Source organism: Branchiostoma lanceolatum, chromosome 1 (genome assembly GCF_035083965.1).
Source record: "Branchiostoma lanceolatum isolate klBraLanc5 chromosome 1, klBraLanc5.hap2, whole genome shotgun sequence".
Taxonomy (NCBI): Eukaryota; Metazoa; Chordata; class Leptocardii; order Amphioxiformes; family Branchiostomatidae; genus Branchiostoma; species Branchiostoma lanceolatum.
In genome coordinates this window covers 1,311,937-1,323,190 of record NC_089722.1, presented here as the reverse complement: position 1 = coordinate 1,323,190, position 11,254 = coordinate 1,311,937, and the positions used below count along the sequence as shown (strand labels likewise).

Here is an 11,254-nt window from a genome sequence, read left to right as displayed (position 1 = left end):
TTGAATGGATTTATCGCAAATTTCCTATTTTTGACTCAAATGTACAAAAATAAGGCTTCGTGATATTTGAAATATTTAAATATAATTTTAGTAGTATAGTGTTTTAGAAATATTTACTTGAACGTAAATTTACGGATACACGAGTTCTCAATGGTGCTACATTTTCATGCCTTGATAGCGGAGTGATATATATGTGTATCTTTTGTGCTTCTATTATATTTTTAGCTATTTTGATCCCTTTTGGGCCACAAAAAAATCAGTATTGGCAACTTTAGACAATTATGGATGCTTTTGTCGTGTTGACTAAGAATAAACGCCAACTTATCGTCAACAAAAGATACATTTGTAGTGAGAAAAATAGTGCTGTGGTGAATGCACCCGTTTTTAAAGGACAGTGAATCGCCCCGAAGGCTTGCCTTGTTGCTATAGCAACGTGCTCAATTATCCTGACGTCATCACTTCGTGTGCTCAATTAGTCACTTTCCCAAAGTTTGCCAAGAGTCATGTGCGCGCTGCACTTGTCATAGGTTCGTCTCGTACTTTCACTTCTCTCAAGTTTTCTTCCCAGTTTTCTCCGTTTCTTAGAGTTTTAATCAATGAATCGTACCTTTTTGTGCTTACATGCGGTACATTTGATTTATTGGCAAGTAAGTATTCTCCGAAATATTGCCGAAAGCAAAGTGGTTTGTGTAACGTTAATCTAATTATTGCGCTGTCAGTCACTTTCCCTTGTTTTGCACAAAACCAGTCCGCTCGATTTCACAAGCAAGCCTGACGTGTTTTTCGGTCGCTGTTTGAAAATGAAGGTTTCTGTTGCGTGATGACGAAGGGGAAACGCAACTTTCGCTTTCACGTGTGCGTAGCGGGATTTTTGTGTGACAATAAGGGGTGTAACCTGACACCATCTCTGCTTAATTAGGACTGCGGTGTTCTTGGCGGGAGGTCACGGGGTACGAACCGAGCAGCGCTCCCGGAGAGAAGACACCACCATTCCGGTACATCCACTCACCACGGCCGGTGGCTCCAACAGACGGCTACAAGAAACTCCCAGGGAAGACATGCTGTGGGCAGTGAACGTCTGACAGTCGACAACATCTAACGAAGGTAGGTTTATATGTAACTCATGCCCTTGCGCAACCGACAACCTTTTTTGTTTCCTGACGTGTTTGAGATTCTTCAAATTATTTCTTGGTTTGCCTGAAGGGAAAAGGTGTGTGTTTTCTTGTTTCTGTGACTTGTTGTCGATAGAAAAGCTGCCCGCTGGGTTCTGATTCTTGTGTGTTTTCGTTTGTCCTCCCCTGTGTTCAACATTGGTTAAACATGTGATTTCACGCAAGGACAAAATGTTGAAATCTTGTAACGAAGCCAGTTCATCAACTTGACAGGAAAATTCACAGTAGGCTTGTGAAAATAAAATCGCACATCTTATCTATTTTTTCATGCATAACCTACGGAAGGGGCTGTCTTTTTAGAATTCAGTAATTGCTACCTATATAACATAGTTTGACACACCCTTATTATTACTACCTACCTTTTCCAAACACCTTTCATCAAACCAGTTTCTCAAAAGCTTTGAGATCAAAAAACAGTGAAAGCTATAATCAGGAACAATAGAAACAGGTGAGAAACCTTCCAACAAAGGGAACACGGAAGTGACTTTCTCTTTTGGAATGTTGTTCACACCTTGTTTGGTAAAGGGTAGATGTTTAATATCCAGGTGAGGTCCTGGGCATGATTGTCCGCATGGTTTCCTGTTGATTGATCACAGGTACGTTTTTTCCTGTGTGTTTTTCAAGTCTTATTTCCTGTTAGCGTTAGTCACTGAAGAATGAGCAGCAGTGTCCTACTAATCTTCTGTGATGAAACAATCTACTTACTCACGCTTTGCTACCTTTCCTAACGTTCGCCCATTCTATTATCGGCATACATTCTTATCGTGTGAGGTGATGAGTTAAAGTGAAAATAGTTTCCCTTTCAGTGGAGTGAGAGTTAGCCCGAGGGGGGTAGTATCTATTGTCTAACGCTACTACTAGTACTACTGTGGTAAGAACAGGGACGCACCCCTATAGTACAGATGTTGTCCTCAACTCCCTGTCCGCTGTTTTGACATGTGACATGAGAAACAGGCAGGATATTGAGAGTGAAACCACACCTCACACGTCAGTTCGGCCTGTGTGCTTGATTAAGCGCTGTAAACCGTTCGTTAGCTACGTGTAGCGGAAAACGTAGTAAAGCAATCGTGATGACTCGCTAATCAAAGATTAGGCGGTCACCTTCCTGGAAGGATAAACGGCGTTCATGATTCAACAGAACAGAGACGGGACTTGGGTTTCTAGTGGATCGTTTTCTGTCTCCTAATCAGGGTTGTCTCCAGCTTTAAATGGTTTTCTGTCCCACTCATTGTTTGGAGCCCATTTTGTTGATTTTCCTTGTTGAATCAAGTCCTTGGTTGAATCTGTCATTTTAAGCTTACAAAAATACATTTTCATCAATCTCATATCATGAAGTTCAGATTTTTTTGATGGACGGGGTGAAATTTTTGTCCATCCCAACAACAAGCAAATTTCTGTCCCAGGATTGAGGGACGGGTCCTGGAGACTGCCCTTCTCCTAATTTTGTATGACATTTCTAACGGTTGGGAGTTAGAACAAGTTTCTGGCTTTACAAAGTTTGTTTCTGTGGTTGTTTACTCAAGTGAAAAAAAATATTGAAACCAGATGGCCACATTTTTTGTGACCTTTGTTTTCAACTTGAAGGTCAGGCAGGTTCTCAGTTATTTCCAGTTTTTAAAGAACTTTCACTTGGCTCGAAGTTTTAGGCTCTTATGTTAGGCTTCTCTTATGCCTTTTTCATCAAGGATTTGGGGAAACATGCAGGGATTTTTGTTTGTTACTTGATTGAATTAATTAGTTTCAGAAGAATTTTGACTTCCAGTCTGTGTTTCATTAACTGATTAAGTTCCCTCTATGCCCTTGAGAGTTTTTGAAAAGGAAGCATTCTTCACATTTCCTAATTTTCCTGTTATGGTCAAAATGTATCCAAAAATTTCTAGCAATGCTGAAATTACAACTTTTATACAGATGAAATGTGCAGTGGTTAAATTTTTTCATGGGGTGGGGTAGTTGTTTTTAATGGATCCGATTGTTATTGTTGTCGAATGGTTTGCTGTTTAAAAACAATGGTGTTTATGATCAACGAAATGCAGTCAATTCTACAGTATTTGACAGTGTTTATGTTCCATTTTCTTCTAATTCCATTGTTACAACATGAGTAACACAATGTCTTGTCACTAACACTTGGCTCCTGCCAACTCAAAAGAATTCGCCACTTTCCAGATTGCATAGATAAAGCACCCCTCTTTTCCATACAAGTGATTCTAATTTGGTCACGGGCACATATGGTAAGACCCTATCTGGGTAATCCTCACACCATGCTGGCTAACCTTCCCTCCAGCACAACACCAATTAAAGAAGTCAGTAAAAGCAAACTCAGGTCAAGAGGTCAGCCTTTTAATGTCTATTACAGTTTAACTGCCTTGATTTCAAACACAGAAACCTCAGTGTTTTCAATGTATACTGGATACACAATGTATTTTAAAAATGAAATGTGTCAGAGCTTGTTTCAAAAGAAAGGTATCCTTGAAACTGTCTATATATTATTAGGCTAAATCCTAAAAGATTTAAATGAAGCTCAGAAAAAGTGCATATATAATATATCCAACAGAATTATACCCCCCACCTTGGAGTGATTTCCATAGGATTTTAACTTGAGAAAAAGTGAGAGATTTTATCAACTTTATTTATTATTCTATGCATTTTCCCTTTCTCCTTTGAGAATTGTCTTTACCATATGGACAACTGAAATTTCCTTTCCCTTTATAGTCCCTCGTCCATATTTCCGATAAAAGAGATAATACCACATCCCCCCTACTTTCTCCCTAGTGAACAATTCTATCCTAGATACCAGAAAGCTAGGGGGTAGTGTGGTAATGCCCCATTGTTTAGGACCCCTATTAGACCCTTTCACATGGAAGCCCCACAAACAATAGGGTTTAGTTCTAAAGCCCTGGCTCTAATAATCCTCAATGCAAATTTGACCTTGAAGTGTTAATGGGGTATTGTGTTTGTGGGACCCCCAGTAGGGCTACAGACAGGGCTTAGCAGAACTGCACACACTTCAATCACTTTCTCTGGGTATTAGCAGGGATGTGTTAATATCTTTAGGGCATGTTTTTTATGGGGGTCTAATTCACCTGCTGTGTGGGTGGCTGGTAAAAGTAAGTCCATATAAATGAGTGTGGTTTGTGCCCAGTTTTATGGAGCTGTGTGTGTGTGTGTGTGTGTGTTGGGGGGTGGAGGTCCGACTGTTGGGGTTCATAAAGCCACAGACAGTTTTTACGGCTACTATTTTATGGCCCACTGTCCAAGCAATTTCAATCAAAGAAACAAATCTACATCATTACCAGTTTCTTACTGTTTCTTTTAAATTCAAAAACCTGAGAGTCTGTCAACAGAAATGTACTTTCCTCAATCAATTCTTTTGCAAAATTTTAATCGAAGAAACAAATTTTCATCATTACCAGTTTTAGATTTTAGAAAACCTGAATCCGTCAATTGATATGTCCTTTCCTCAATCAATTTTTAACAAAAATTGCAGGGTTTAGAAAAATCTCAGAGCTTTGGCGATTCCCTTTGAAATACATATGCAAATTCCAAATCTGCTGCACAGATGAATCAGGACTAATCTCCCAAATGCTGGATTTATCACAAGCCTGTGTGTGTTGCTTGAACAAATCATTAACTCAGGAAGCTAAATGTACATTTCCTTGTTCAAGTACTGTTTGCCATAAGACAAGAGTAACACAAAATTGGTCTCCTAACTCTAACTAATCATATTAGTATGTTTCCAACTTTTGTGATGATAAAGTTGATGGCTATTCTACTTTTGAATTTGATAACTAATCAACTGATCTGTCATTTAGAGCTTTTAACTAGTTATTTGGTCTTTTAATGGCTTCAAAGCTTCCCTTTTCACAGTTTTGTCCATGTTTTTCTTCTTTTTCAAACTCTTTCTTGGATCACTTTTGGCGTAGTTTGTAAGCAGGTATCTTTTTAACAACAGAAATCAAAGACTATTGGGACAATTCTGGTCAGCTTTTAGGTCAGGCTGCTCATAAATAACGTCAGGCATTTACTATAACGACTCTCTCTAACTGTAAACAGCATGACAAAGACTATTCCTTCATTTGACGGAAGCGGTTGGATCCACCTTTCCTTTTCCGCTCCTTTTATAACTTCTCTTCAGGAAGTTCTTGACATCTTCAAGGAAAAGTAAAGATGATATGCAGCCCTTCCTGCAATGTCAATGACCTCTGAATCAGTGTTCCCTGGTGGGTCATTGCCAAGGTCAGCTGAAATCTGTTACAAGAAAGTTTTAAAAGTAAACTGAGTCATGGTAAGGCCACACCAATTTATTTTCTTGGTTAACGGAATTTAAAAAAAAAAAAAATGCTAGATTGGAAAAACAACATGAAAACAGAATCTCAGAGGAATGTTTTTCCGTTGTTGCACACAATTTCAGGGAGTGAACAGGGTCAGGTGCAAGTTTCCACCCCAGCCTTCTGTTTTCATGATTTTTCTTGCTAAAATAAAAAATAAAAATCTGTTAACCAAGAAATTAAATTGGTGTGGCCTAAGATGGCAAAGTCATGCAGAGTCTGAGATTCTGATCTTCCGTGATTAAGAGAAGCTGAAGTTATCCAGTCTGCCCTCTCTTCCTGGCTTGGGAAATGAGATTCTTCTTTCAAATTTCCTTGTGACTCAACAGTTTGATATTGAACAAAGGTTGGTTATGATATTTTTTTGCGGAGTGGGCATTACATTTTTTTTAGGCACTTAATGATCAGGAAATGTTTTGATAGAATAGAATAGAATATGATTAATCAAAAGTGGTGTTACAAATAAGATCTTAAATTGAAGAAATTTAAATGAGACTGAAGGTTCTCCCCATTCCCTTTTCTATAGTGGAGTGGAGGAGCAAAAGGGAAATTTGTGAATGATACCGAAAAAGGGAGAAACAAATAATTAAGGAGAAGATTCTACCAGTAACTTGAGTAAGTAGAATAAATACCACAAATGGGGCTGCAAAAGACATTTGCGTCAGAGGCCGTATGCCAGATTTCCTTTTCCTCCTTCCAAATTCACTGCATTATTTGTTGGCACCTGTTTTGTAAAAAGTTCCAATCCTTCTTAGCCAAAGCTATATGCTAAGCTCATTATCCCTTTCCCCTATGGATGCCCTGGAAAGTTTATTGGGGGGGGGGGGGTTGTTGCAAGTCAAACCAAATGTTTGAAATAGGGATCACTCTTGTTGTGATTGCTGCCCATAGATTTTCTGCCTGTATTCCCCTGAGCCGCGGTTTTTACTGGGTGTTGTCTGCGCAGAGTCCAGTGGCGGAACATCCCACTGTTTGCTCGTGGATTCGAACTTTGAGACCTGACCCTACGAGATTGTGTGCGCTAGCGCGGGTTTTACGCCAGGGCAGTTTAAACCGGACTACTGTTGGTCTGTGAGTTAAATGGGTCAAGGAGGCAGGTTACGTAGGGTTAAAATTCCACCCAGTGTTTATCTAAACAGTAGAGTATACTGCTCTGTCAGCGCAAACGGTGGGATTCAGTGCTCAAGAGATTGTAACATGTACTATGCAGTAATAACATATTTTTCTGACATTTTCTTCATTACATCTATTGCCTGTTCTTTAAAGTCTAAGAAAAAGTTTTCAAAATTAGTTTGAATAGCAGGAATATTGTTGGGCAATTTTTTCTTCAATGTGAAATAATTGTTTCCGACTGTTACAAGTCTGACAAAGATTGCAATAACAGTCTGAAAGAACTGAAGAAATTATAAATCATTTTTCAATTTTGCTTCACTGCAAATGAGGGCAGGACAGTTTTGATGCCTTTTTGTTGAAGGAAGGCCATAGAAAGATATTCAACTTTTTTAGGAAAGTTGTTTCTCCATTCTAATGGACATGTAATTGTCTACCGCAATGTTAGCTTGATGCTTTTTCAACACAAATATTTGTAGAACATACATAAATCTTTTTTTAAAGTAGCGTGTAACATCGATCCATCAGTGGGAATTTGCATTCATACCTGCGGATAGAATCTACATTTCCACTTGCCGTCTCCCCACCCTTTGAACTACTCGGAAGCTGTCTGTATTTGCGGGAGGGATCGGCGGAGACTTAGCCGGGAAAAGCAGGATATCCTGAGGGCACTTGTGACTGCGGTGACCTGCGCACCTCCCCCCCCCCCTCTCAGGCGACGAGTGATAGGAAACTTGTTGAAACAGGGAGGAACTGGTGCGGACATTGTATATTTTACTAACTGATTGTAGCCCAGACTTGATAAGACGCCAGGCACTTGCTCAAGTCAAGACACTCAGACCCCGTTCACACTCATTTTTTTCAATCGCGATTGAAGTATAATCGCGATTGTTCGATCTGATCGCGATTGAACGCAAAGAAACTTTCGCGTTTACACTGCTTTTCGCCAAGTGGATTAAAGTACGCCGTGATCCGATCGCGATTGAAGCACGAGGTCAAAGGTTCGGCGTCGCTTGCTACAAAATGGCGGGAGTCCCCAAACTCTTGATGATTTTGTATCTCTGGAGAATGTTCTGTAGCCGTGGAAGGGAACACAATCGGCGGGCTATGATCGCGAGAAGGCGTGAACGACGAAGGCTTTTGTATATTGGCCTCGCTGTAGTACGGGTAATGAACGCGACAAGTGCTGTAGACAGGACAATCTGGGAGCGTGAATGAAGCGACGATTTGTGGGAAAACATTGTACTTGGTACATTACTTATGTGATAAGTTGCGACCCTAGCCTTGAACCGGCCGAAATCCCCGCGGATCGCGATGGAATGAATCGTAGTTGCGTTCACACTCAAAATTTGATAGGATTGGATTGGATCCGATCACGATTAATCCAATCAAACTACCTCCGGAGGTAGTTACAATCCAATCGCGATTGGATCGTTTTGGATCGTTCCAATCGCGATTGGGAGCGTTCACACTGAAAAAATCAATCGCGATCGGATCGATTCAATCGCGATTATACTTCAATCGCGATTGAAAAAAATGAGTGTGAACGGGGTCTTAGGCTGCTTGAGATCGAAACAGCATTTTGATAAGAATTTTATGGCGTATCAAACTTGAGAAAGTCACGGCTTTAGCAGTGGAAGATTCTGTCCTCATTTTGTCAGGTGAAAGAAGTGGGGAACACAAAACAAGTCTACTGTTTAGAAGCTGACCTAGTTTTACCAGCCTTTGACAGACACGTCAGGCCAAGAAAGAAAGCAAAACTCGGCTTGTTTTGAAAGCAGTTGGCGGCACATCCGACGCAACTTAATTTGAGAGCCTTTCTTTGGGCTTGGTGGTCACATTCACTTCGGCAAACATTTCTTCTTGGGATAATGGCAGGGAACACAACCCTCCCACCCATCCTTCCTCTTAATAAGGACGTTCAAGAGTGGAACTGCTTCTCACGGTTTAGTAAAGCGATGTTTCGTTAGGTTGGGATAGTGACTTTCTTTGTTGTTGATGGTTAGCGAATGTACGCTATCTGGGAATTTAGAGCACTGTGCGGACCTAGTTTGGGTTTCTAATCCAGTATCTGTGACCGGACCTCCAGCAAGGCGAAACGGTACACCTGCCATTGTCCTCCCAGAAAGGAGATCCGTCACCCCATTCACCCCCTCTATCTCTTTGTGGCACCATGTTTTGTTGTACACTTTCCCAGGGAGGTGGAGAGATGGGCTTGTTTGGTGTGTAGTCTGTGCGTAGTGGCTGTCGTTGCGGTTTTATCGTGCTCGCGGCGTCGACCTGCGTGTGAAAGTGAGCGCGTGAGGCGCAGGTGAGGTGGCCCGTACACACCCGGCCGCTGTCCCCACACAATGATGAAATGAAAAGTGCCACGGCTGGCTCCCCGTATGTCAATGGGTGTGTGTGCACAAGCTCACTTTCATCACACAAAAGGCCAAACGGAACCGTCCGTCAGAACCCCAGCAGAAATCGAAAACATTCGCAGACCCCGCCGTCGACTTTCGTGACGTTTCGCCCCGTTTGGGTGATACTTTGTGTCCAGTTTGTGGCTTGAAACAACAAGGGATTAGGATTGGAGGGGTCAGTCTGATTAAGTGCACTTGTCCAGAACACCTTTGGACCGCGTGACACGGGTTGAGTAGCCAGTATAAAGGTTTGTTTGGATTGGCTTGGTGGGGGTGGCACCTGGCGATAGGATGTCAGCGCGCTGTATACACACCTCCCGCCTGCAGTGTCCGCACTCTCTACTGACCGGGCATTACCGTCCACCTGTCTTGTCAGCACAAGAACGTGAGGTCGCACAGAGTGGTTTACACCGGGGTGGGCCTGCCGTCCAGCCAGCCTAGCTGGGTAACACAGGGAGCCGCTACACTGTAGGTGGGTGTACTTATCATTTTGGGCACATTTCTCTCTCACTAACAAGAAAGGTAGCCCTCACAGATCCAGGTCACTGATAGACGACCTCACGGACGTAGGAAACACAAACCACTTTCTGCAGGACTGGAAACCCTTGTACACCGATTTGTCTGTAGCTATTTCAAGGTCCAACAGTCTTGTAGTATGGTGTTTTGGCATTAGCCGAACTGCAGACTAAGCACTGTCGTTATCTTAGACAACAGATCTGCAGAGTCGGGGCCGTGAGCAAAATGTTTTAACGCATAATGAAGGGTTTCCATATTCATGCACAAGACCCAGCCATGACAGGTACCCGAGGAATGCCAAGTCAGGACAATGAGTAATGACCAACAAGCCTGTCGCAGGTGTGTACGGAATTTCATCATATTTGTTCCTAAACAAAGGTACGCCTTTGTACGTTGGGTCCGCATACCGACTGACGGAGTGGACGGTCCGAATCTCTGCGTCGAAAAATTCACTTTTTACCCTCCCAAACGTAACATGTTTCCCTTACGGTCACATTGACGGGACGCCGTGACTTGAAAAATCACCTGGTCGTGATTGGGGAGAGATTTTGGTCGTTGTTTGCGGCACATGTCGTGCTGACGGCAACAGGTGCGGCGTCGGGAGAAAGTTTGGTGACCTTGTCATGCCTGAATGGTCGGGTGGCATCGGAGAAAGTTGAGAAAATCCCTCCCGCGTGACGTAGCAGGGTAAATTTGTGTGCCGGGCCGTCGCGCCGACTGAAACGGGTTCCGCTTTTCTCCCGTTCTGTTAAACAAGCAGAGATTGACGGGTCTCCCTTCAGATTCGCTGACCCGGTCGGCAAGTCCAACAAGAAAGGTGAGTGCAAATTAGAGACGCATCTTTACATTTGCATCAAGTGTAAAATTGGGGCCACACACACTATCAGCTTACTTTTGGAAACCCGTAGGCAAACATGTGGAGGAAAGGAAGACAAATTTATGTATGTAAATGGTAAATCGTGCTGGGGGTTAAGCCGTTGTTGTTTTAGGGACGTCAGGAAAAGTGTTACCTGTAAATGTGAGCACAGGTGTGTGCATGGACAGCCAAAGGCGTTCTTTGGTGAACGTCAGTCTTCTTCAATCCCAAGAGACAAGCTTGAAGATTTATCTACTGTACGTGGCTTCTGCTACTTGAAAGAAATGTTTCTCTATATCAAACTTGTATTCTGAACTTCATTGTTTCTTGAAGAAAGTAAGACTTTTGAGAAGCAAGCCAATCTTTCCAGAAGTTTTTATGTAATTCGGAATTCCAAACATGCTTACTTCTATGCACTGTAAATCCAAATAGTTGTTGTCCATACTTTTTGCGACAGACACGCTAAAACAGTTGGTATCATTTTGTTCTCTAGTTTTTATAATGTGTACTAAAATCGGACAAACTTTTCTGCGATTTCTTGTGTCGAAGAGGAGTTTTGGGGGGTTGGAAGTTTTTTTGAAGATGGCTATTGTTACTTTTGAGTTTTCGAATGTTTTGGCTTAAGTTGACCTGCATGTAAACATGTTACTTTGCCACTCCCCTCGCATACCCATAGGTATTCCCTGCATAAGTGCTTTCATCGGACTAAGCCGCTCTAAAACCCAGCATTACTGCTTTTCCCTTAATCCACCTGTAGCTGCGATTTGACGTAATTCGGTCTACCCTCTCCATTAGGGGAACTGGATGGTCCGGTTTGGGGGGGTCGTTTAGTTTTGCATTTGAAAGTGCCCTGAACCCCCCGAGACCTAC

At 42.2% G+C, this 11,254-nt stretch overlaps 1 protein-coding gene across 6 annotated transcripts in view; it reads left to right on the top strand.

Moving 5' to 3' along the window:
- Nucleotides 1-11,254, top strand: part of LOC136428816 (PR domain zinc finger protein 1-like) — a 39,238-nt gene that overhangs the window by 1,291 nt on the left and 26,693 nt on the right. The window contains exons 1-2 of one of the 6 annotated variants that reach the window (XM_066418603.1): nucleotides 423-527; nucleotides 920-1,104. Coding sequence is in view for 1 of the 6 variants with exons in the window: in XM_066418584.1 (XP_066274681.1) it covers nucleotides 9,839-9,867 (29 nt within the window). In the remaining 5 variants the exon portion in view is untranslated. The other 5 variants (XM_066418612.1, XM_066418620.1, XM_066418646.1 and 2 more) reach the window with 5 other exon arrangements.